General features: G+C 38.4%; 2 protein-coding genes across 3 annotated transcripts; one reads left to right on the plus strand and one right to left on the minus strand.

Moving 5' to 3' along the window:
* The first annotated feature begins 8,398 nt into the window (after nucleotides 1–8,398).
* Nucleotides 8,399–21,706, plus strand: LOC133421474 (phosphoribosyl pyrophosphate synthase-associated protein 1). 2 transcript variants are annotated; one of them, XM_061711094.1, is made up of 11 exons: nucleotides 8,399–8,756; nucleotides 9,126–9,178; nucleotides 11,216–11,282; nucleotides 11,373–11,545; nucleotides 11,629–11,744; nucleotides 11,842–11,897; nucleotides 12,101–12,246; nucleotides 15,064–15,105; nucleotides 18,385–18,455; nucleotides 18,850–18,996; nucleotides 20,477–21,706. In XM_061711094.1, the coding sequence occupies exons 1-11, from the start codon at nucleotides 8,674–8,676 to the stop codon at nucleotides 20,633–20,635; spliced, it is 1,113 nt and encodes a 370-aa protein (XP_061567078.1). In that variant the 5' UTR covers nucleotides 8,399–8,673; the 3' UTR covers nucleotides 20,636–21,706. The 2 variants fall into 2 exon arrangements, with proteins under 2 accessions (XP_061567078.1, XP_061567079.1); XM_061711095.1 differs by lacking the exon at nucleotides 15,064–15,105.
* A 3,013-nt stretch (nucleotides 21,707–24,719) lies between these two features.
* LOC133421864 (ras-related protein Rap-1b-like) lies at nucleotides 24,720–26,407 on the minus strand. The gene has a single exon (XM_061711653.1). The coding sequence runs from the start codon at nucleotides 26,325–26,327 to the stop codon at nucleotides 25,701–25,703; it is 627 nt and encodes a 208-aa protein (XP_061567637.1). The 5' UTR covers nucleotides 26,328–26,407; the 3' UTR covers nucleotides 24,720–25,700.
* Between the last annotated feature and the right edge of the window lie 424 nt (nucleotides 26,408–26,831).

The raw sequence follows: 26,831 nt of genomic DNA on the forward strand, positions 1-26,831 counted from the left end.
TCATAAGGTTCTGGCCTGTTGTTGCTGCTACATCTGAGTTATAAAAAAAATAATAATTAAAAAAAATACCTTTCCAAAAAGTTTTATTAGATGAGTCCACAAAGAATGTGCAAGCTTTAACAATATTGTACAATAAGTTGCAAAATCCCAGTTTAGTATCAGAAAGACACTAACAAGACGGCCGTACTTTGGCAACAGCAACACAATAAACATGTCTCTTGGTGAAAAAACGTTTTCATATCAAAACGGGACGTATCACGGCTTTCTGAGACCTGTTGCTTTAAGTACAACCACACAGCTGCGCCAATGTGCCAATTATTTACATCGACTGCAGAAGGGCAAGATTTTTTTGTTCCATTTTCAGTATATTTGTCATATTAGTTCGTTATAAGGGATTTGATATAATTTTGATTTGATAAATAAATTATAAAAACATATTAAACGTGGAAAAAACTTTTTTTGCACTCATCAATACGGAGGTGTCCCCCCCACCCAATGCCGTGGCTCAAACTAGCAAGTATCGATATCCAATCACAGGACGCGTGAATGTCACGTTCAACGTGAGGCCAGGTAGAGGGCCTTACTGACACAACTCGTGATCTGATTGGCTGTCGCAACTGTCTATCAAATGTATTTTCCCAATCACTTATAGAGGGAATGCGCATGACGTCACTCATGCGAATTCACAGCAGGTTACGCCCACTGAGTGGCAGAAAGACTGAGTGGCAGAAAGACTTAGTGGCAACGTGAACTTTCAGTTTGAGCAACTCGAAAACATCTAAAACGGGAAAGAGCTGTTGTGCGATCGACTGTACTCATAGATTTAGCAAGAAATCGGAGTTATCGTTTTACAGACTGCCGAGAAATAAGCTTAAGAGAGACAAATGGATCGTTGCAATTGGACAAACAACTGGATTCCAGGCACCGAAACGTGAATTTGCGGTTCCCATTTTGTACCAGGTGATGTTGGATTTTTGGGTAGCTAACGTTAAACGGTCAAATTATAAAGTTCGGTGTCCTCACCACTTTAATTTCCCCAACAAATCCTGCCTTGAAGTAGGACCAAGCGTCAAGACTTTTGTATGCCTTCAAGCTTTGCTTTGTGTATATATTAATTAAGTATATAATTATCAGGAAACTCGATTCGTGGCCAAATATTAATGTCCATGGACCACTGGTTGTTCGGGTAACTTTACGAGTCACTGTCAAGTCCAACCGTCTTTAATTTAAAGGAGCATGAGGCTCCTTTTAAGAAATGAGACTCATTAGCGCCACCTTCGCCACGACGGCCGTCAGGGGTACTGCAGCCAACAGCAAAGCCGGCACGGGAGAACGTGCATGACGTCACATCCGCAGGACAGCGCGGGAAATTCCGGCCCAGAATTGCAGCACATTTTGCAGTACACAGCCTGTTCAAGGCAACGGACAGATACGCTAGAGGGCTCATTCTTTTTGGTTTGGAACGCTTCATTTGACATTATTACTAGAAAACCTAAAACGTATACGAATTTTTCATAAATCCTGCCTCAATCCTGCCTCATGCTCCTTTAAGCCGATAATCGGCTGTTATCCCATCTTTTCCACAGTTTCCCCTACTAGTTGCAGCTGTTTTTGCCACTCAGTGCGAGTAAGGGGGCTTGGTCCAGTGGGAAAGTGACGTCAATGCATACCCTCTATACAGCGCACAGATGCCCGCAATGTTGATTCTGAAGGCAGATTTCATACAGCCTGGCAACAAATGATAGCTGAATTCTGATTGGATAAAAACTCTAACCTAAAAACAACAGGACTGGAAGGAGCATAATATGCTATGAAGAGAATATGAATACTTTTAGATATTTAAGGAAAGTAAATAAAAAAAATTATTTAAACTTTATCATAATTACAATCATCATTTCTGGTTATGTTAGGCCAGGAGAGACAGCTTTGCTAGCTCTGACGGCCCACCACTGAGTAAGGGCAGGTAGAACAAAGTAGCCTATAGACATGCACACACTTTGATAGACACTGAAACAAGACACAGGTGGGAACAACCAGGGAAGATGAGAACAAAAGAAGTCAAAGCAGAACTTATCACACAAAACATTACGCTATCAAACTAAAATAGGAACCAGTTAACTTAAAACGGAAGAACAGCAGCTAAATAAACAAGAAAACAAGACTCAGACAGGATAACTAAGAAAAACTCAAGAAACCCTAGATCGAAACACCAACAACCATACCTCTACTACTAGTGTTAGGTAGTACATTTTCAGCTAACTTGCAGCTGTGTCTCTTTCGTCCTGCATCTGTCGGGCTCCAAGCTGTTGTTCACTTGTAGGCCTTAAAGGTTACAGCTGCCTTTAGATTTCACCAACTAAGCAATGTAGAAATGGAATTTTGTTTGTACTTCAATGAGGATGGTGTAACAGGATTGCACCCCAGCTTTGTGACACACCACAGTGTAGTGTTAGCTCAACAGTTTGTGACGGTATGAAGCTTTTGACCCAACGCCAGCTTTGAAGTGTAAGATCTGGGGTCAGTAAACTTGGCAGTTGACTGTGACTATTCAGCCTACATTACATCTGGACTATAGAAACAACTGCTCAAAAAAGACATAAACACACATCCTCCATTTCAGAAGCTAATCAAAAAAGAAAAAAGGAAAAAAATCAAAAAATAAAGCATCTGGTTGTTTTTCATGAATTACGTAAATGGATTGCGCAGCATCTCAAAGGGCCCTAAACATGTTTTCTATCAAGCCTCTTGAAATATGCTAATAAGAAAGTCAAAATATGTTAAAACAAGCAAAATAATTCTTATTTGTGGAGAAGCAATAAAAAAGCACTTATATCCACTGAATCCAGTGGCAACTATTGCTCCTACATTGCTTTTACTTTTAGTTGGTAAAAACTAGCATGAACTAGCTTTTTATGCCGTCTGTCTTATTAAAAGACTCCACAGACCTGGGGTGTGTTCCCTATACAACAATTGACGTGAGGACTAAATCAAGCATAATTCATTGTTAAACTTATGGACGTCTGAAATATGAGTGTTTCTTCAAAACTGTCACATTATGTGAGTGTGAACTACGGTATGTTGGTTCCAACCCCCACGTTCAAATTTTATGTATAAATATGACGGTTGTTATGGATAATGAGTTAACATTTAACATTATTTATATTGTAATTATATGAAATCACGTCAAATTAAATACAGAATGACAGCCGGTAGTGTATTAAAAAACTAAGTACATTTATAATAACAATAATTGAAGTAATCTGCCTGTGAATAGTCCTCAGTACCTGTCCAGCCCATCAACACGTCAGCATGGTCGGCGGTCACTGTGTTAGATGGCTGCTGACCAGTTATCCTGGTCATGTGTTCGAACTGCACACAAAAGCTTGCAGTGATTCATGATAGTTCTGTAAAGATGTATTTGTGGTCTAGGTTGTGTGTTCATATGTTTTCAATGAAGATTATTGAGTTCATTCCAAAACACAGATGTTTTAATACATGCACACAAAGGACTTATGTAGAGCCAGACTCTCCAGAAGGAGTGGGGTCATATATGTCTGTGGGCTGCAGCAAACCCCCCACAGATCTGTGCCTTCCCACCCCCGGCTCACATTCTCTAGTCTAGATCAAGTGACACCAAAAATCCTTTAACTTCAACATCAAGCACCTTGTCACAGCCCTCCAGGTCAGCCCTGCCCCCACAGGGCCCGTCAACATCAGACCCTTTCTGACCATCACTGGGCTCCTCTGGGCCCCCACAATCCTCTCAGTCTGGAAGCTCATCTAACCTCACCTTTCCTTCCTCCTTTAACACAGTGCCCCTCCGAGAGTTGTCTGTGGACAATGTTCAATGTAATGAATCTCTATAGCTAATACTGTTATTTTATTTTAAATGTGATATACATGTCTCTGGTAGCAACTTTTTGGGAAACTAAGCCACTCTACACAAGGCCCAAACTTATTTGCCAGAGTTTTTAAATATAATATTTATTTCACATTATGCATTTCTAAAGATGCCTGACGTGGCTATGCTCGCTATGCAATCATCCCCTTTTTTTATTTTTTATATATTGACCTAGTCATTAATCCCAACCTCCTCCAGTAAATATATCCCAGTCTTTCCTCTTTTATAACAGTAAGATCAATAGCTCTTAAGGACACACTTGAAAACTTTGTCACATTATTTTTAAGTCAACTTGGCATTCAAGAAAAGATGCTGTAATTCATTGAGTATTGCCTGTGAAGGAAATTACGGATGTACCAAAGAAAATGAAATATGGCGAGAGAAACAGCTGTGCTGTTATTTAGATTAAATTTAAATCAAGAATAGCTGATTTTGTTCAAAAACAAGAAAAAGCCGAGGCACTCAAGAAGTTGGAAAAATATAAAAGGCCTTTATTAAATCATGGCTTGCAGAAAGTTAAAATGCCTAGAAAAAGTTAAAATGCCAACATGTTTCGGCCATGTAGGCCTTCCTCAAGGCAGATAGCAAAGACAGAGGGGTCTCCTTCAGGCAGCTCTTTAAACTCAGGTGAGAAGTCACATGATTAGCTCAGGTAAGCAGTCACATGGTCAATTCAGGTGGTATCTATTAACCTGGTAGGAACAAACAGGCACATCAATCAGATGCAGAGGAGACCAAACCACCAATCAGCATAAGTATAGCAAAGGAAGTAACAAACAGCAATACAAACAGTAATAATACAAAAGACAATCAAAAAAGAAATTATAAAGTAACACTTTTCAAATGCTTTGAAGGCTAAAGAAAACCTCCCAAATGTTTCAAAGCAAGAAAATGGACCACATTAGGGAAATGTTTCAAGGAAATCTTCTAAAGTTATTAATCATCTAAAAGTAAACAAAATATTACAAAATAACAGACCAAAAATATATAGGAGGACTAATCAATCAAAACAAAGGATAAACTATATGTGATGTGAAACACGGAGCCCCAACACTTACAAAAAAGGTGAGAAGTCCAGTTCACCATTCAGACCTGGGTAATGGGTAGCTTTCAAAGTGTAGATCCAGAATGATTCTCTCTGTAAGAGCTTTTTTAATTTTTTTTTTTAGCTGATTTTGTTATTTCATAAAAGAGCTCCTATCTGGATACAAATTATATACATGAAAATTAAATATCTGAAAAGGGCTCAGGACAACTGTCTCCCCAATCACATTGCCATGGACTATGTAAATACAGTTTTAGTAAGGACAACTGGGCTTTAAAGTAATTACAGGGAAAACCTGATCAAGTTTTAAAAAGATTAGTTGTCTTAAAAGGCTGGTATGCTGCACGTGATGGAAGTTTGAAGAGGGATGAAGGAGAGCAGTTTTCCTTTCATTCATTCATTCATTCATTCATTCATTCATTCATTCATTCATTCATTCATTCATTCATTCATTCATTCATTCATTCATTCATTCATTCATTCCCTATTCTATTTTATTTTGAGAACATGCAAAGCTAAGAAAAACAGAAAATGATCAAATAAAATACTTTCCCCCCAAAATAGATATCCATATAGACAAACATTTAGCTCCACTCCAGCAGCAAAGTGTAAATCTCTCATTACGTATTTTAAAAACAATTTGGCCTACATTAACATTAGCCAGGAGTTCAAAACTTAGTTTCAATTGGGCATTTAAAAAAGAAAAAAAAAAAACAAACAGAAAAAAATCTTTTTTCAAAGAGCCATTCGCAATATTTGAAGAATCCTTCTCCCATTTCCACACAGATTAAAATGCTAAAAACACAGTTAAGGGGCATTCTTGGCACTTACTGACTCTACATGCAAATATGCATTCAAGATAGCATCTTCTTTCACAAGACACTATCAAAAATCAACACGGGGTCTTATCTTACCAGGAAAGCAATGCATAATTGTGAAACTTGTGGCTGCACACACAAAATTCATCTTGTTGAATAGGGAATATTTTGTAGAGGGGCATAAATACCACACCCATAGTCCTCTGCTGTCACCTTCTGGAGTGTTACAGTAATAGAAGTTGAACTATATCGTCTCAGTCAACCTGCAGAAACTATATATATATATATATAAACAATATCTATAGATATATGGATAATAATGATAATGATTTACGTAAACTTGATTATAAAACAGTACCAAAACTGTATCACAAAGGATTAGCGCTTGATCAGTCTGATCTCTCATTCAACTTTACTGACTTTGAATATTAATATCTATAATGCTATTGTTTGTTGAATGTGATTCAAACCACTTTATATGTGCTGATGCTGAATATGTTTAAGATCTTTAGTTTTTCATTTCATTTCACTCGAATCATAATTATGCTTTCAAGACTTGTTGTCTTTACGATGCACTAATTTTTTGTGTGTAAAAATGTTTCACCAATGGAATAATGATAACAAAAATGAGTGAGTATATGATTGTTTTTAGAGTATATAGATGCAAAATATGTGGGATAATTTCAAAATACTTCAAAAGAAGAATAAGAGCAAAACAAGAGTTTCATAGCCATCTTTTCTTCCCCCAAATCAAAACTGTTAATAAAATAATCAAAATGTGTCACTAAACAACATATGCAGACTCACTATGGGGAAAATACTTCTGCTGTGTGGACAAATGAGCCACTGGCAATACTTTGCCAGTGAGCGGGGATGGGCTGACACTTATTGCAATACCCACTAAAAGTGCACTTTCCCTTATCTGTCATGGGCTATCAGATGAACCTTCTCATGATATGCTGCTAGACTGGCGACCTGTCCAGGGTGTACTCCTGCCTCGCGCCTGTAATGAGCTGGGATAGGCTCCAGCAGACCCTCGTGACCCTGCAAAGGATAAAGCGGGTATAGATAAGACTGGGTTGCGATAATGGATGGATGGATGATATGGTGCCTCATGTGGTCAGAGCGATGTTATTGCTGCATAGAGTTGCTTTTAAGTTGCGCTTGCTGAAGATTAAAAAGGTTTAAATTATAGTTGTGTCAAGATAAAAATGAAAATGAAAAATAAAATACTTATTCAAGAAATAAATATTCATATAGACAAACATTTAGCACCACTGAAGCAGCAAAGTTTGAATTCTCATGACATTTTTTCAAAGAACTTTGGCCAACATTACTGAACCCTTAGATCGTCACGTCCTCACAGATAAGTCAAAAAAGTAATCAGTTCCTTTTATAAAAAAGTTAGTTGTTAAATATGATGCTTCAGAAATGCATTACGTGGAGATTGACTAAAGTACTTCTGTCCACTTGATGACACTATTCATCTACTTTGATGGAGGCAGACTAAATGGACATTACCCCATCATGATATATGAATTTTTTTTTTGTTGCTTTTTGGGGGGCAAAAAATAGCTATTACAAAAATAAAACAATGTACTCGTATGTTATCAAACACCATGGAAGTTGCCTTTACCACCATCAAATTTGGTAGGTTATTTTCACCGAAAAATGGGTCGGAACATTGTGCAAGAGCAAATAAAAGAGAAAGAGATGAGTTTACAAGAGCTCTCTACAATATGTAACACCTGCTCATGGCCGATTTATAGTACTGTGATAAAATATAATCAAGGCCTAAGATGAAGAAAAAAAAACTCACAAACATCTGGTTCACATTTTCCATTGCCTTAATCGGAAAGATTGGAAGGTCAAATTATTTCTGAAGGATGAAAAACAATTTAGAAAAACCGAGGCACTCAAGAAGATAGAAAAATATAAAAAGCCTTTATTTAATCATGGCTTTGTAAAAGTTAAAAAATGCCAACATGTTTCGGCCATGTAGGCCTTCTTCAAGGCAGATAACAGAGACCAACAGAGTTGCCATGATTAAATAAAGGCTTTTTATATTTTTCTATCTTCTTGAGTGCCTTGGTTTTTCTAAATTGTTTTTCAATCTTTTGGATCCCCATGCCGAAGAGCACCTGAAGTATACTTTTTTCTCACACCCAGCAGCACTCCATGCACTTATTTCTGAAGGATGTCAATATATTTCCTAACATGACAATACATTGCAAAGGCAAGACTGTGGAAGAAGAAGGTGCAGATACTTGAATGGCCTGCCTGCAGTCTGCCCCATCAGAGAAAATATAGAAAATCAGTATGTTTCTTCAGGAAGAATCGGATAAAATTGTAATTAAAAACTGTTACAGTCATTGTAACTGAACCAAAAAAAAAACGACAAAACACAAAACAACAGATTTTTATTGCCAAGAATGGATATGGGATTCATTTGATTCACAAAGCCTACAATGAAGAAAAGAAATCAGTGAAAAATCAGTGTTTTTTCCAACTTTTTCCCACATTTGGGGTTGTCATATCCGATTTCCTCTTGAATTATTGCAAAGCCTTTTCACAATAAGAGTCCCGCCGGTCCGGTCCGCAAAGCGCAGCCGACCTTCTTGTCCCAGCCGAGCCCCCGTAGTCACCATCGCTGGTAGCTGTTGCGTTGCCCTGCTTGCACCTGGAAACCAGGTATTATCGCCCTGTTTGGCAACACTGGTCCAAGTCATTAAAAATACATGCTGTTAGTTCTGTAGTCATGCTTTAATCGGGCTCGTTTACCGCACTATCACTCCGTGCAACTATATCTGACCGAGTAAAGAGACCGCGGCTAGCTCGCCCACGACGCCGCCACACAGAACACAACCTGGTCGGGTTCGTCACCGGCACTAAACTGCTGAAATACGAGGATGAATGTCGCTAAGAGCGGGTACCGAGTCTTCTCCGCCAACTCCTCTGCAGCATGCACGGAACTAGCCAAGAAAATCACGGAGTGAGTCCTTCAACACCAGGAGTGGTACCTGCTTGTTAAGCCTGGTTTATGGTTCTGCGTTAAATCGACGCAGAACCTACGGCGTAGGGTTCGCGGCTACGCGCACGCTACGGTGCGCGTCTCCGCGTACCCTACGCCGTAGGCTCTGCGTCGGTGTAACGCGGACCATAAATCATCCTTTAATGTTCACAATTGGCGACCCAAACCGGGACAACATGATGACCTGGTCATTTAACTCTGTTATTCATGCATAACATATCCAAGTGATTATGATTAAGTCAATGAAATCATCAATGACTGAGTGCGCAGATGAAGATTACACATTTGGTCCATCACATGTGGATATCCTTTTGTTTTCTTTCTTCACAGGCGTTTGGGAGTTGAACTGGGGAAGTCTGTGGTCTTTCAAGAGTCCAACAGAGGTGAAGAGAAGTTTACAAACCATCTTTGTTTTTTGTCTGCATACATATTAATGGTTAATACCAAGTTGGTAAAAACCTAAAACATATATTGTAGTGGCCACCTTCGTCCACAAAAAGCGTTCTTCAGCTCTTTTGTTCCCAAGCTTAATATTTAACATATATAATTTTTCTTAAATATATAAATACACACACACACATTTTATATATATATATATATATATATATATATATATATATATATATATATATATATATATATATGGGTCAATGACGAATAAGGATTTTCAACAGGTCAATTTTAAAATAATAAAAAAAAGAATATATTTTGCAGTAGTTCAAACATTAAGAATGTTGTGTACACGTAAATTCATATAAAAATTTTAAATTAAGTGATTTCAGAGTTTTTTTGTCAAGATGAATTGGCACTAGCCTTAAAAAAGGTCATGTGGTGCAACCATGATTCATATTAAAATAAATTAATTTCCTTAACATCTTGACATGACAAGTTTGAGAAGTTTTCAGTATTATACAAAATGTTGTTTTTTTTTAAATGGTCGCGCCACATGATATTTCATAAAATGGACGTCATCAGTAAAACTTTGTTTGTATATTATGATGGAAATATAAATACAAATGTGTTGCAATCTTACACACTACCAGACACTTGGAAATCATGCCAGATAGGGCAGAAGATTGATTTAAATACATTTAGAGTGATTACAAAGTTTTCAAAAAAAGAGTCCTGGTCGGACGGTCGCACCACATGACATTTTGACGCTTAAAACAACAATAAAATCCCAAATAACTAGTATTTTTGTAAAATTCAAGTGAGTCCATATGTGGGACAGGTAGTTCATATATCTGGTATTTTTTATCCATTTAAAACTTTTTTGAATTAAAAAAAATATATATTTTTCAGAAAATATATGCGTCACGTCATTGACCCATATATATATATATATATATATATATATATATATATATATATATATATATATATACACACACACACACACACACACACACACACACACAATTTTTTCAAAATATTATTCTATTCAAATTATGAAGATGGGTGTGAACTTGCCAGTAACACCCTGCATCAACAAGTTTGTAAAGCAAAACTGTCAAGTCATTGACTGTTGTTCCTACTAAAATGCATGACATTTTGGGTGTCTTGGAAATCAAAGTTGGATCAGAAGGAACCAGACTGATTGTTTATATCGGAAGAGGAAAATTATTAGAGTCTTTACTTATTAAGTTGATCCATCTTCATATTTGAAATGAATATAAATGTGTTGAGAAGTTGTTTGTTCAAACTTTGGCTGTTGAGTGTGTGAAAATAACGCAGACTGCTAAAAGAGGGGAAAAAATGTATCAACATGTTGAAATAGTTTGGTTCAATTTCATTTGAAGGAATACTTCATAACTTTTAGGAAGTGTCGTCTGGCCCAGTCTCTAATCCCTACTTTAAACGGCAAAACCACTCAAGTATTTTTTGACTCTGGTCTGGTCATGTCTTGTCAACTATGTATTGCTGCAGTGGATATGGCAGAGACAACTAAAGCCTGACTTATGCCTTGTTTAGTAGCATTTTCCTCTTCGCTTTGTACTTCTGTTACTGTGGGTGTGGAAACTGGCTTGCGATATTTTATTGTGAAAGTCCATCTGATTCTGTGTACCATTCTTGTGTCTTACTTCCTGCCAGCTCCATCTACAGTGTATAAACTGATGCAGCTGAGCCGCAGTCCAGGACCAAAATCGACTTGATGCATATTTTTAGCAAAGCAGAGTGGATTCTCGCTTCTGGGATACTTTTAAACTAGTTCTACTGTTGGGACCACTCCTGCTGACTAGAACAATATCTGACTAGAATGAAAAACAGAAAAGTAGAAAATGAGCAAATGGGAGATAATGACTGGCTAAATGGTGTTTGGTTCCTGTGAAATATCCTATCAGATCACGTTCCTGGTGTTAACTCGGTGAAAAGTACTTGCGGTGGCTTTGTGTTGAACTAAAAGTTTTTCCTCTTCTTAGAGACCAGAGTGGATGTAAAAGAATCTGTTCGTGGGCAGACGATCTTCATTATCCAGACCATACCCAGGTGAGTATGGGAGCGAGACTGAAAAATTCCTATAATCATTCACCAAAATTCATGCTTTTATTCTCTCCTTTCCATTTTTGCTACAATCAGAGATGTCAACACGGCAATTATGGAGCTCCTTATTATGGCTTATGCCCTCAAGACTTCCTGTGCGAAGAACATCATTGGAGTTATTCCTTACTTTCCCTATAGCAAACAGTGCAAGATGAGAAAAAGGGGCTCAATAGTGTGTAAACTTTTAGCTTCAATGTTGGCAAAAGCAGGTAAGAACAATAAAGTGAATCTCAAGTTTTTATTCTCTAAATATGTCTTTGTCTTTGATTTTAATTTGTTTTCTTACCTAAAGGATTAACAAACATCATCACCATGGATTTGCATCAGAAGGAAATCCAGGGCTTTTTCAGCTTTCCGGTGGACAACTTGCGTGCCTCTCCTTTCTTGATTCAGTACATCCAGGAAGAGGTGATGACTTAATTCAATTCTATTCTTATTTGTCCTGCTAAATCAGTCAACGTGTCTGGTGGGAAACAATGATGTCTGTTTTCCGTCAACGTTTTAGATACCTGACTACAGAAACGCCATCATTGTGGCAAAGTCCCCTGCTGCAGCTAAAAGGTAACTGATGAGATGAAACGGCATGCATTTCATTCATATTCTCGGCATCATACTGTTCCATGTGTGATATATTCAAGATATGTACCTTCATGTGTAATAATTATCATAATATTATCGTTGAAAATAATAATATTTAATATTAATTGCCGCATTTCATCACTGCATTCTGAGGTTTCTCTTCTTTTTTTTTTGCCTGCTTCCAGGGCTCAGTCCTACGCAGAGCGGCTCCGTTTGGGCCTGGCTGTCATTCATGGAGAGGCTCAGTGTTCAGAGTCTGACATGGCCGATGGAAGACACTCCCCGCCGTGCGTCCGCAACACCACAGGACACACAGGCCTGGAACTACCATGTAAGAACGGACATTTTTGTTTAGTACTTGTCATCCGTTTGTGGTTTTATCGGCATGTGAAGTCTAATGCTTGGCACATTTTATTTGAACATGTATGTGTCACTGTTCATTGTTTTTTGCAGTCAGATTCTTTTTATTTTCCTCACAATGGTCAAAGTTGGCAAACATTTATTTATTTATTTTTTAGTAGTTGGTTTTAATTTTAAAATATCAGCGTTCACCTCGTTAAGTTTATTTTTTTTCCTTACAGTAGATATGTTGACATGTCAGAGCAGTAAAGGAACAGGTGAAACAAATGTTACCTCCTCAGCATCCAAGTAGGAGATTGCAGTGAGAAACTGGTCTTCTTCAAAGTTATTGTTAGGAACTGCACCGCTCACATGCCTCGTGCATTTCTCAGTCTTAATTATGGCATGCACAACAGAAGGTAATATAAAAGATGCAGCCAATAAAAAGATTAAAAAAATAGCGAAACTATCTCTAAGATGATGGCAGGTTACACACATGGAGTTATTGCCTTTCAGAATGGATTTCAACAAAAAATGATAGATTTGAGAAGAACAAAGTTAAGGAAAAGCATGTTTACTTGCTGGTTCCAATTCCTAAGATAAATCTTTTTTATTCTTTATTGAAATAGTAAAATGACACGTTTTATGGCAATAGTTCACACTTGTATAGATCCTTTTAACCTTGTTTCAGAGCAACCAGTGACTCTATGTAGCAATACCATGTCTCACCACAGGAGGGCAGCACAGCACACGACTATAAAACAATGGATGAAGTATTTGGTCACATGACTCATTGTTTTTTAAACCTATTGCTCCAGAAGCTGGCAGGAACACACCCACCGCATGTCAAAGTTAGCTTCGCTCCCAGGTCCTTTAACTGAACCCTGTTGAAATATCTGCAGAGCTGCCGTCAGAGATTTATTAAAGCGGGATATTCCATTTAACCTGATGATGAATTCAGAAATGACCGTTTTGTTTACTGGGTTGACACAAACAGGTGAATGGTTCGCTAAGTGTGGTAGCATGACTGTTACTGATGACCAAGTGATAGCTGAGCTGATTGTAAATCAGTCATTAAAAAACAAATGTAGTGCTTTATATAAATTCTCCTGGTTTGGAAAAAAAATAAATCACCCGTTTAGCTGTCATGGGTGTGAAATCAAACAATTGAGACTAAAATGTTATTTGAACCAGGTTGTAAATATACTTATTTCTGCTCTAAATTTGAACATTTAGTCAATGGAGATGGACTGGCTTTTGCAGCCAGCCTTTAGTGCCCAGTTGAGGAACTGTAATTAATCTTAGTTCGTGCATGGACTTCAACCCGGAAGTAAAATGGTTGGCGTCTGGTGTCAGCCCCAAGGAGCTACACCTGGCAAACCAAACTAACTCAACTCAGAAAGTTCTTAAATGTAAGCTGTTTGGAGGATCAGTACAGGCTGACACACACACACACACACACACACACACACACACACACACACGTTAAATGTGCAATTTTGTGGCCAGGATAAATTAACAGCACATCACAAAAAGCAGTGTTGGTCTATAGAGCACAACAGGGTCGTAATGTTTATGTACTTCATCAGGTCTTAACACCTAACTTTAGCTACTTGGAGCCTTAGCATTTGTGGTAAATTTGATATCAGAGTTGTGAACTACTCCCATTTTAAATGTATGGGTATGGATTAGCTAAGCACCCTGAAATACCCTCCGTGTCTCCTACAACTGTAGCAGATCGGCCCCCCGGGCTTTTTCCGTTGGACCAGAACCTTGAAAGGTTAGGCTTCATATAAGTGATGGCCTTATCCGATCATGTGGTCGAAAATCCGGGCGGATCACGTGATCTCCGAATGATCGGGATCATGGGGGAAAATCAAGTATCCCCCCCCCCCCCATGTTTTATGTAATTGTTTTTTTGTCTTTTCTTTGTGGATTGAAGTATCGGGTTGGGACTCAATTGTCAAAGTCAAATGACTCAGACCCGGGAGCAAAAGAAATGTGGTCGGGACATCCTTTCTTCATACAGATTTGTCCAAAAGTGCACCTCTAGTAGGACTGACTGGTACAAAACATATTGGAGCGTCTCTCATAAGCTCAGGATTGTCAGTGGCTCTTTTGTCAACACTACTGGGCTGTATGCCAGCATGTGGTCAGAGGTGGTATTTCTAAATAGAATGTTTTTCACCCATTTAAACTATTACACAGGCCTTCTGTTTCAGTACAACTCAGTGCGACATGTTAAAATATTTGCTGGGTGATGTTCAGTCAGTTTAATACAGTTGAATACAGTTCATATCTATGCTAACCTGTACTGAGCAGCTAGTTTTGTTGTTTTTCACTCATAACATCTATAATTTTTCAAGAAATTGGTTTTTGTCTTATTTCATGATTTCATTCTACTCGTGAGGCATCAACAAGAAGCTGTAATTCCCAAGTTACCAAAGGCAAACAAATACAACAAAATAATCTCAAGAACATAGACCTTGCTTGCTTTTTGGCATACACGTTGTTTTTTTTTTTATTGTGAAAACTAATGTGACTGCAGCATAGATATTTTATCATATTTATTGTATGAAAAAATAGTAAAAAAAGAAAAATATAATGGATTCTGAGGAATTATTAAATGAGTGTCGTTGGCAAATGACTCCTATTTGTGTCAAAAAAACCAGACGTAAAACTTTGTTCTTGTTTGAATTTTTATTCTTAACCTTGATTTAAGAGGAAAATCTTCCGACTTCTGTGTTTTTACGGTGTGTTTTTATATTTATGCATTTGTGTTAATGTGGTTTTTATTTGTTGACAATAGCAGGCAAACAGCAAGCTCCGTTCCCTGGCATAGAGCTCCCAAGTACGACTTAATATTAATTTATCTGACTATGAAATGATTCCTCTTTAAATGGTTCCTCAATTCGTGCATGTCTGGAAAAAGGGTTTGTATTTGCATCTTGTGAAAATACAGTCTGGATTCAGGAGGTGGAGTTTGTGGGAAATTTGCACCTTTGGAGCCCGGATGATTTATGCTGGCAACATTTTTTCTGGCCAATTAGCTACAGTTTCCAGTTTGCATGGCATGTTTGATCTGACACAAACTGCTTTCTTGCTTACCGCACCTTTCTATGACTCCAGACGGGTAGTTCTGCAAGATGGTCAAAACCCTCTCTTGTTTTGTTGTGCTCTGATTTTTAGTTTGAGATCCATAAATCAAACCAGAACCATGCCAAACATTTCTTTTTCTTTTTAGTTTTGATTCTTTTTGTTGAATAGCTGGACTCATCTTGCCAATCAACACATGTTGCACCCATATTAAACTCAATCTTAAAAACCAGCTAAATATTTAAATAGAGTTGCATGATAAAACAGTGAAGCATGCCTTTGGAATCTAAGAGTAAGAAAGACTTTTGTAATAGTGTGGTTGATAGAATAAAGCATTAAAGGAACATTGTGTTTTAAATCCAACACTGGGTCTATTATTAGATGGTAAGTGGCGTAAACTTTGGCTCGGTACTAAAATGACACAAATCAGAGCAGTTTGAGTCAGTTTACAGGACTGTCTCAGAAAATTTGAATATTGGGATAAAGTCCTTTATTTTCTGTAATGCAAAAATGTCATACATTCTGGATTCATTACAAATCAACTGAAATATTGCAAGCCTTTTATTATTTTAATATTGCTGATTATGGCTTACAGCTTAATAAGAAAACTCAAATATCCTATCTCAAAAAATTTGAATATTCTGGGAATCTTAATCTTAAGCTGTAAACCATGATCAGCAATATTAAAATAATGAAAGGCTTGCAATATTTCAGTTGATTTGTAATGAATCCAGAATGTATGACATTTTTGCATTACAGACAATAAAGGACTTTATCCCAATATTCAAATTTTCTGAGACAGTCCTGTATATATTTACAACAAAATGATTTTAGCACTTGGGCAATTGATGCCAATTGACTCATGTCAAAATAAATAGCTATATGAAGCCTCTGGCAAGATGCTATTCTGGTTAAGTGATAGTGTAGCAGGATTGTTACATTTGATTTGTACAAGTTTATTTTCAATGACACTCAATCTAGTGTCAGTAGATGCAAAAGGAAGAGAATTCATGACTGATTCGAACACCTGCCTATTCAGTCATTAATATCCAAGTAAAATTGGGCATTTATTCCAACGTATGTTCACCCCAAGTGCCGACGTCAGTTGCCATTTTGTTGCAAACATACATTTATTCTAACTCCAAACTACTTTGATTCAGGTCATTTTCATCTTGTACAAATATTTAGGCTGTGTATCATCGAATCATAGACCAAGGGCCGATTAAATCTGAAATGTTCTTTAATGTGCTGCTTCAATGGTTAATCACAATTTGTATTGTGTTGTTGCTCCTTATTTTGTAAGAAAATTTGGATTTGCCTGTCCATGACTGAGATTTGTCGCAATATATATTCAAAATGTTCTTTAAAAAAAACAAAATTTAAGGTTTATTAATTTTGTATTATCAGAGTTAGTCTTTCTCAAGTAGCTTAAGTTTCACTTCAGTAAGGTGACGAGCAGCAAGATCACGTGCTGCTCACAACATGGGTTTTGCTGTTTTAGGTTAATAGTGTTAAAAGAGTGAATTTGATGACGATTGCTGTCCTGCAAGGCATGCTCCTCCTTTCTTTGCTTTTTGAAACTATTCCCTCACAATCAGCCTGGCTTGCTGATTGTTTACCAGTAGTGTGCTTAAACCCTTCTGTGATCTACATTTGCATGCACACTAGTATATTTATTTCAACAAATGATGATGGTAATGTATTATGTGGATAGCTATTTTAATGCTCTGTAAGTTGTATCCCATTATGATTTGATGCTTCATTTCAGAGAAAGGTGTAGATGTACAGTAGCAAGTAAGAGTATGTAAATCCTGGAACTAAATTAGCTTTGGTAGAAGTTTGATGATGTAGCAGGACAGTGACCCCAAGCATTAACAAAAAAATGGCTTCAGACATTCAAATGAAGTAAATCCTTCTTTTGTAGTGGAGCAGTCAGAGCCCCGATCTTAACCCCAGAGAGAAGCGGTGCTATCTCCAACACCACCCATCTTACAAGAGTGTCTGAGCTGAAGTAGTTCTCTAAGGAGGACAGGTCAAGAATTCCTCCTGAATGCCACGCAAGTCTGGTCCAGGGCTGATAAAAAGCACTTACTTGAAGTCCTTCGAGCCAAAGGAGATCATATTTTATGGCAATTTAAAACCAGATAATTACAAAGGGTTCACATAGTTATTTTTCTTGTCATCGTGTCATTTTTTACATGGTGGTTTTGTTTTACACATGTATATGTGCAGGAAATTTGAAAGAAAGTCTGTATTATAGTAAAGGATGCTTACCTTTATTTCACGGTAACAGAATAGGTGTATTAGTTATTTTCTAGTAAAGGATGGCAACATTAACTCAAATTTACTCAACATGATGTGCATAAATACATGCCGTGCTATTTGTTCATACAGTAGGTTTTATGGATTCAAATGTGAATGATTGTGTTGTGCATGTAAAAGTAGGCTGGATTCTTGCAGCACTTTTAAAAGACGGAAGCGTGATTGTAAAACATTGGCAAGTGTGTATGAGGAGGAGCTCATTGCAGTTTGCCACTGTTGCTGCGTGTGAAACGACAGATGCATATCTGCTTCATATGCAGACCGCTGCCTCGTGCCTGCTGCAGCCTGGGCCTGAACTTGCGTGTGTCCAGGCACTGTGATGTAGTCTTTAGTTGGGGATCCTGAGGCTGAAAACCCCTTTTTGTCATCTGATCTCTGCATGGCATGCTTTGCATTAGGTTTAGCATTTCAGATTTAAGCCCTAAGACGTAGGAGGGGTAGAATGGAGGGGAAAGTACTCTCACGACGGTCTTTGATTGACAAATAGTCATTTTAGTGTAGTGTAGTTTGGTTTTTCCTCTTCCTTCTTTTTTTTTTCTTTACTTTCAAAAGAAACCCAGAAATCTTGGGCCCTGATTATGCTTAAATTGAAATAAATAAACATTTTCTCAACCCATTTTACCCATCTACTGATATTTATCATTAAGTAGATCAAAGATTGTGTGCTTAGCCTTGCAGAATGATCATGTAACTTTTCTCCATTACTTTTCAGTGATGATGGCCAAGGAGAAACCTCCGATTACCGTAGTGGGAGACGTGGGAGGAAGGATTGCCATCATTGTGGTAAGACACTTCTCAGACATTTTTGCAGCTGTTCTGCTTTTGTTTCTCGTACTTTTGATACTGTACATAAGTCATTTCATTGACTTCCACTCTGAGGAAAAAAACAATAATTTGAGTGCAGCAGGGATGGACTGGATGGTATATTCTTTCATTTCTAAAGCAAACATTTTGTCTGGCCAACCCCAAAAAATCATTACCTGGATTTAATTAAGTCAAAGGGACAGAGCTTTCCGTTGGAAAGCGTTGCAGTAATTTTTTTGTTGTTCAGTTGGCAATAAATTAGTTAACCCTACCTGATCCAGGTGCCCATAAAAACAAGGAAATGAGGATATTAACCTACATTTTACTTAAGATGACTGTTGAAAACGTTTTCTTTTGTGTTCTCTGCTCGCAGGATGATATTATAGATGACGTCGGAGACTTTGTTGCAGCCGCGGAGATTCTGAAAGAGAGGGGCGCTTATAAGATTTATATCATGGCCACGCATGGTTTGCTCTCTGCAGATGCTCCACGCCTCATCGAGGAATCTACCATAGATGAGGTGAGGAAGCTTCAACCTTCTTTCATTTATTTCTATCTTTGACGTTGAGGGGTAATTGTTGAGATTTAATAAAAATGTAGTCTGAAAGGCTCAAGTAGACATGAGTAAAAATCATGAAAATTATTGTTCAGTGTTTCTTCCTCGTTCGCTGGGGGCACGGATGTAAACTAATATTCTTCCTGCTAGTGTAAAGTCTGAGCTGCATTGTTGTGCAAAACGGCCATCAGTATTTAGCTGCTCATTTTCTGTAGGGAGACTGTTTCAGTTTTCAGTTCCTCCTGTTCAGAAAGAGTTAGTTACAGTTCAGTTAAATAGTCTTGTATCAGGCCCTCTTTCAACTTCCTCATAATATACATTTCAGTTTTCGGCTGAACATTCCCCACAGATCCTTCATCCCACTATGCCTCTTCATCCTGGTTTTTATTCTTGTTGCACATTAGCTGTTTCAGTAACCGTTACGCCCGTCCTAATCTCAGCCTTATGGTCTTAATGACATCTGCCCCCTGTACCGGCCGGGGCTCCCGGGTAGAACGAGTTAGATCCAAGCTGCTTCCCACTCCTGAGGGGGGCCTGTTGTCTGGAAGTGAAAATGAATGTGCACTTCCTCAAATGCCACATTTTTAGTCCCTGGCTTAAAAAAAAGAAAAAAAAAGTTTTCTTTACTTCATCAGGTAAAGTTAAAGAGAACCACAAATTTATGCTTGCTTGAGTGATGGCTTCAATGTCAACTTCTGACCACAAACACTTTTTTTTCCCACTCCAATTTAGTATGTGCCCTAAAGCAAAAACATGCTTGGAAAATTGTTGAGTAATTTGATATTAATACTGACATATTTTTGTTTGCTTTGGTTGAATGCCATAATACTCTGATCATCGTGTTTCAGAGAGGAAGTGTTGTTGAATAATTGTCATCTCCTTCACCCCCGAACCAAAACTGTTCACAAACATCACAATAGATTCTTAACAAATCATACTCACAATCATGCTCACAAAATGGTTGAAACGAAAAGCGTTATTGTAGTGGTGACAAAAAAAATCAACACCCATGGATGTTTGTAGATTAAAATGAAAGAATTTAGTATGAAATGAATTATTTTGAATAATATTTATTATTTCCACATTGTGTTTTCTATAGTAGAATATCAATTTCCTAGCAAATGACACATCTTTGTATACCAGGCATATTTCTTGGAAAAAATACTCTTATATTCCAGTTTCAGCTGGACAGCATCTATGCTTAGATATCTGTGGTGGGGACGGCTGGCCGTCAAACCTTTAGCTACACTGAATTTAGCATTTTCGTTGACACCTGTGCTGTGAAAGAAGCACTAATAGAACCTGATCACTTATTTCAAAAAGCACAACTGTTCCTAGCACCAGAACGACCATTCGCCTTTGCTTTATCTTTAGTAAAAATTGTTTTCATTTCCGGAAAGTGCCTCGAGTCTAAAAGGAATGTCTGTGTTTGTTGGATCTTCAGGTGGTCGTCACCAACACGGTTCCCCATGAGGTACAGAAGCTTCAGTGTCCAAAAATCAAGACTGTGGATGTGAGCATGATCCTGGCGGAGGCGATCCGCCGCATCCACAACGGAGAGTCCATGGCCTACCTGTTCCGCAACATCACGGTGGACGACTAGAGCGCGGCGGCGCGGCAGCCGGGCGGGCTGTCCCTGGGGAAGACGTCCCCACCGTCGCTCTGCCCTGCTCAGTGCTGCACCAAAATGCTCGTGTCATGCTCCATGTGTTGTTATGCCAGGACTACACGCATGCATGTATCCTAATGAAGGGGATAAACGTCTCAAAATCGCTGTGAATATTGTATCTTATTACCACCAGATATTGAAACGCTTTCATTTGGTTCTGCTGACAAATGGATGCGGTTCAGCAGAGACCCTGCCAGCTTGGTCGGGTGTGGATCTCTCTTACTGACCCAATTTATTTCAGTACTAGCGAGCAATATACTCTTGTTTAATTAATTGGTGCCAAATTTAAATGAGAGTGCAACATCATAATATTAGAGATTGAGAATGAAGGATGCAGTTTGCAAGTTCAGGTGACGTTGTTCTTGTCGTTCTGAGGTGGTTAAAACACAAAAATAAACTCTAGAGCGTCTCCACACGAAACTTCTTGGTGGAGGAGACGCAACCTCAGAAAAAGCAGCTTAGACCTCTTGTTTTTTTCACGGTTAGTTCCTTTTTCCTCTCAATGAAATAATACTTGCACTTATTTTGTTACTTGCTACAGTACCTGACATGGGACTGAGCTTTATCTGCAGAGAAGACATGAATGTCTCCAGTAAGGGGAGCTCGTGCTTCAGCTGTTTTCTGCACTGATTCACTCCATTTAAATTGTTTTTTTTTTTTTTCAAACAGAAAGGAGGTAGAGTAAAAAGACTCTATATATATATATATATATATATATATATATATATATATATATATATATATATAAAATTCTGGGAGATTTCTGTCAAGAAGTTCCTCTGAATCTGCAGAAACCTTATAGGCCACTGATTTTCAAAGGCATTTCTTGAATGGATAGCTATAGCTATCTTGGATTATTGATTTATTAAATTTTCATGCATATTTTTTCATAAAATCACCACTATGATTGGCAAAATCCACTTCCATAGTGGTAGTGCTATTGTATAGATATTTTGTAAATCCAAAATTGGCCTAACTGTTTGAAAAATAAAGTGTTGATTTTGATGTTGGTCTCCACATGGTTGCAGTGTTTCCTGGGCAGAATTGGTGGAGCTCATTTACACTTTTTTTGCCAGCTTCTAGTACCCTCTGATAACATTTCAGCAATACTTGACTCTTGACTGGACATAAGCATCTTTTCTGAAGTGATTTATCCTTTTGCTCAGGGAAATGCATTTCTAAGTCGGCACTTATTTATTTGCTCGTGTTTCTGAGCGTGATAACCTGCTGCTGTACCTGCATGTTAACAGAAACCTTGTTGAGTTTGTCTTCCATGCAGCAGCTCTGGGACTTTCCTCCTAACTACAGATTTAATTCAGTTAGAGATGCGGAGTGTTTATTAACATACCACCGGCTGAGTATTTTGAGGGCGAATCTTAACAAGCTGTTTTCATGTTGGCACAAAGTTGACAATTATCTGCAAAAGAAAAACAAAAAAAAACTCACATGACGTGTCCTTAATGCATTTCTTGTTGTCCCGTCTGTATTTCTGGTTGTCAGCCCCTCCTCTCACCATTCTGACACTTTGGTAGTCACCAGTGTGCAAGAAAATAAAGCAGCTGCCTCTTATTTTGCCTTTTGTGTTCAACTTTGTTTAAGCATTTTTCTCTTTTGTTTTTATTACCTAAACCTATTTTTACACACTGTTATGAAACAATAAGTGAAACACTGTTGCATCAAAGCCAAAAATATGAGAAAGCAATGTATCTCTTAAAGCAGCGTCTGATGATTGTGTGATTGACCCGTTTCCGACTGTCGAACACCTTTTCACGCTTGCAGGCATGGCTTTAGAAGTCTGAAGTAACGACCGACAACTGGTCAAACTTATACGTGATTGGTTTAGTCTGGTCTTTTTTGGTTGGTTGCACAGCATCAAATTCCTAAAAGTTGAATTACCAGTTTTAAAGTAAAAGCTGACTGAATAAATCACATTTATTGTTAGCCTGACTCTCATATATGATAAGATAAAGTTTATTTACCATTTGTTAAAGTACATAGGGATTCTTGTGTAGAGGACACACTGAGTACAAACATAAGGAGTAAACGCTTAAAAACTAAAACAAAAAATAAGGATAAAATTTGTGTTAAAAGAAAAAAAAAAGCCATCAAACATCCCAACACCTTGATGTAGTAATAGTCAAAAGATCCTATACTTGTTCAAAACTTCTCAGGTGTCCTAACAGCACTGAGGAGCTTAGACCAAGTCTAGGAGCAGAGACGAGCACACAAATCATCGTTTATGGTAGAAATTTAACTGAAATCCTGACCAGTTTGACTACAGTCTTGTCTAACAACATTTCTACACTGTTACTGGTTGCATTTTTAAGCCTATTTACAACAAGCCTGACTCCTGTGTTGCCACAATCTGAATACAAAATGTTTGTAACGCACCTGAACTAAAGAAAGAGGGCCTGCTTCTGTCTCCCATCATGTGTTGAAAAGGCTTGTGGCGTTGCTGTGAAGCAGCTGTGAGTTTAAAAAGGCTTAAGGAGGAACAGGCAACGTGATAGTTACAGATCACTTCCTCATCTCCTTCTGTGGAAACAATGCACCTTTACTAAGGGTTGTTGGAAAGAGGAAGCGTGAGATGCCCAATTAATACCCACAGGAGACACAGGAACATAATGTCAAAAGTAAAAAAGAAACTGTCACATGGCACGACTTTTTGAACTCCTACAGTGTCAGCTAGACATGCTGTTACCTGTAAAAAGAGGTGAAATATTCTGTAAATATAAATATCAGAGCCAGCTCAGAACAAGTTATCTACATATCTTTAAGGAGTTTTACACTTCATAACGTTTAAATGAAACCAACACTATTCCTTTGTAATACAATATTTCAGTTAAAAACAATGTGTGGAGTGTATCGTGAGATCTCTCCTTTGACTTTTTGACTGAATTTTATATTTAATGGAAATAAAATATGATGAATCACATAAGTCTTCTTAATGTTATGATTTTGTTTTTGTTGATAAAGTAATTCATCCTTAAAAGATTTGTGCATGCACATTAACTTCCCCTTGCGCTGCCAACGTGAACATAATTTGATTCACCACCAGAGGACGGTACAAAACCAACCACAGCTTTTCAGATTGTGAGGCCATTCTGGTAGTTGCATTACTTGCTTCTGCAACAAAAGAAAAAAAAACTTCTGTTTGTTATATTTATTTATTTATTCAGAGATGCAGATATGTAGAACAAACACGTCCGCATAAATTTCACATAGATCAGTCAAGTAACAAGCAAACTCACTCATCTGGTTTGACAAGTGCGGGACAGGGATACATGTGTCGATGTGTTACAGCTGAAAGTATTTTGTTTTACATTATTGTGTGTAGAAATAGATTGGGATTTCATTTATCTTTATTTTTTATTTTATTCTCAGCACAACCCTTAAAAAAATGCTGAAAATGTTTCACATGAGCAGCTTTCATGTGGGAAGTTTTAATTCCAGACAGAGATCACATTTCACTGTGAGAATCTTCGTCTTTATAAATGTTTGTCCACATTTTTGACTTTTTTTTAAAATTTTTTACAGCAAAAGCAGCAAAAAGGGTAGTAATTCCTTAATTATGTTAAGACTAGTTTGGTCTGTGAGCTGTTAAACTAAGAAGACACTGACAGCTACTTTATGTAGCAATACAACTTCTGACCACAAGGGGGCAATCAGTGCTATTGTATTGGGCCGACAGGTCCTGTAATACCACTCTGTCGCACTAGAGGTGCACCTTGTTGTGTTTGATGCATAGACTTTATAAAACAATGGACGAAGCCTTAGATCCTTAGATCACGTAACTGTAGTGGTTATGAAGCCCGTTTTTCTTCGTACAGGGTGCAGCCATGTTGCGAGAAGCCAATGGGAACATGCCCACCCCAGGTCAATCAAAGTTTGCTCCAAGCTCCTTCAGTCCAACGCCGCCGAAATATCCACAGATGCTGCGTTAATACAAACGGCAGGTTGCTTCACTAAGTGTGGTATTATGAGATTACGGGTGAGGAAATGATAACAGGAAGCCACTGGCTGGTACAAAAAATTCACCCCCGTCAGAGTTGTTATGGATGTGAGATCAAATGATTGAAACAAAAATGGTTTTTTGAACCAGCCTGTAAATATGTTTATTACTGCTCTAAAGTTGGACATTTTAACACAAGTTTTTGCAGTCAGCCTCTAGTGGTCAGTCGAGGAACTGCAACAAATCTTAGTCCCATATGAGTCTCAACCTGGAAGTCAGATGGTTGGTGCTTGGTTTTATGCCAGTGGTTGATGCATGCCCACATGTGGTCAGAAGTTGTATTGCTACATAAAGTGGTTTCAAAGTTGCACTGGGCAAGTAACCGCATTTGGTCCAGTACGCATAATTATGCAGAGAAAATCTTCAAAACACAAAATAATAAAAGTAAACAAGTCCTTTAACATTCTTCAAAAACTCTGCAGTTTTGAATTTTTTATTCCAAGTTCATCATCAAGTGACCAATAAAGGGTTAAAGATGCAGAGAAGGAAAAACACACATTAATGCCAAATACTTTGTGAGGTTTTGCTAATGAAGCTTTAAAGAGCTGTGAGACATGGTGAACAAACATATGCAACATACATTACAAAAACTACAGCGGTTCAACCACACAAAGATACAAAAACACTTTCAGCACATGACTTTTCTGTTTTGAAGTAAAGTATCACAGCATCAAGTCAAAACAGAAGCTTTGAGTGACATCTGACCCGTACGCTGACAACATTCTTTATGTATTCATTACATTTTCAACCATAACAGACTAACCACATTCCTCTCTGTCAGTGGGGGTTTTGTTTCTATCAGCGAATGTCGATCTTGTGGCACGAATGAGCTGCTGTAAGGACGAGGGAACATTTAACGGCTTGGTTTTTTTTTGTCTTTCAGTACATGTTTAATGCCCCTTGCTTCGTTTCCCTCTTGTTGCATCTCTGTAAGTGAGAACCTGCAAGTCAGTGTTTTTCGTCTGTCCCTTCTGTTCCTCCTCATTCCTATGAGAGGAGGCAGCTGTTGGTCTTGTTCATGGGAGGCCGTTTGTTGCCCTCCTTGGGGAGGGTTTCCCGTCTCCTGCACAGCGCCGGACTCAGCCGACTGGGCAGGTTGGCGTGCTGCAGCAGCTCCTTAAAAGCCTCCATCACGTTGACGTCGTCTTTGGCCGAGGACTCCAGGAAGATGTGGTTCCAGTCCACCTCCACTGTGGACAGCACGTCCTCGCTGGACACCCGGCGCTCGCTGTGGCGGTCACTCTTATTGCCGATCACCACGATCGGTGTGTGCTTGTCTTCTTTGACCTCCAGGATCTCTTCTCTGAGACTTTTGACCGCCTCCAGGGAATCGGGGTCATCCACGGCGTAGACCAGAGCGAAGGCGTCACTGTTCTGGATGGAGAGCTTACGCATGGCTGGGAAGGAGTAGCTTCCACTGGTGTCCATGATGTTGATGGTGACTTTGACGCCCCCCACCTCATACTCCTTCCTGTGGAGCTCCTCCACCGTACGCCGGTGCTTCGGCTCAAAGGTGTCTTTGAGGAACCGTTGAATGAGGGCTGTCTTTCCTACTCCACCTGCTCCCAGAAACACCAGGCGTACCTCCATCTTGTCTTTCAACTCAAAAGACATGCTCTGACCCTCCGAACCTGAAAGTCTTCTTCCTCTTTTCTTGAAGGAATGTGGCTGTTTTGAAGAGGATGACAATAGCAGATGCTGGCGAGTGTGTGTCGGTCAGGCTGAACTCTGTATTTATTTACGCTCATCACCTGCCTCCCCACCCTCTCTGCACTCCCAGCCAATGAGCAGCTCCATCTCAGCTTCAGAGCAGCCAATCAGAGACACAGGCAAGTCAAGTGGAGCAAGAGGAGGGAAAAATGTCAGAGGTGTTTCTTTGTGTGCAGAAAGACAATACCTTTCTGTCTGCTGTTGCACACAGGATCACATGAGCTGACACATTCAAGTGCAGTTAAGTGCAAAGCATTGACCAGATTCCCTTTATTTTCTTTTCCTCTTGGAAAGAAAGTGTACAAGAATGTAATAAAGAATGTTTAGCAGTTTTATTCGCTACAAGACTAAAACAACAAAAAGAAAGGTTATACTGAGGTCGGTACAATCGTTACTCTGCTGAACTAT

The sequence above is a fragment of the Cololabis saira genome, chromosome 21, assembly GCF_033807715.1.
Source record: "Cololabis saira isolate AMF1-May2022 chromosome 21, fColSai1.1, whole genome shotgun sequence".
In the NCBI taxonomy this organism is placed as follows: domain Eukaryota; kingdom Metazoa; phylum Chordata; class Actinopteri; order Beloniformes; family Belonidae; genus Cololabis; species Cololabis saira.

Coding starts and splice junctions, on each gene's coding strand:
- LOC133421474 (XM_061711094.1), top strand. CDS start 8,674: ATGAATGTCGCTAAGAGCGGGTACCGAGTCTTCTCCGCCAACTCCTCT. Junction 11,745..11,841: donor TTCAGTACATCCAGGAAGAG/GTGATGACTTAA, acceptor TCAACGTTTTAG/ATACCTGACTACAGAAACGC. Junction 15,106..18,384: donor CCCTGGCATAGAGCTCCCAA/GTACGACTTAAT, acceptor ATTACTTTTCAG/TGATGATGGCCAAGGAGAAA.
- LOC133421864 (XM_061711653.1), bottom strand. CDS start 26,327: ATGTCTTTTGAGTTGAAAGACAAGATGGAGGTACGCCTGGTGTTTCTG.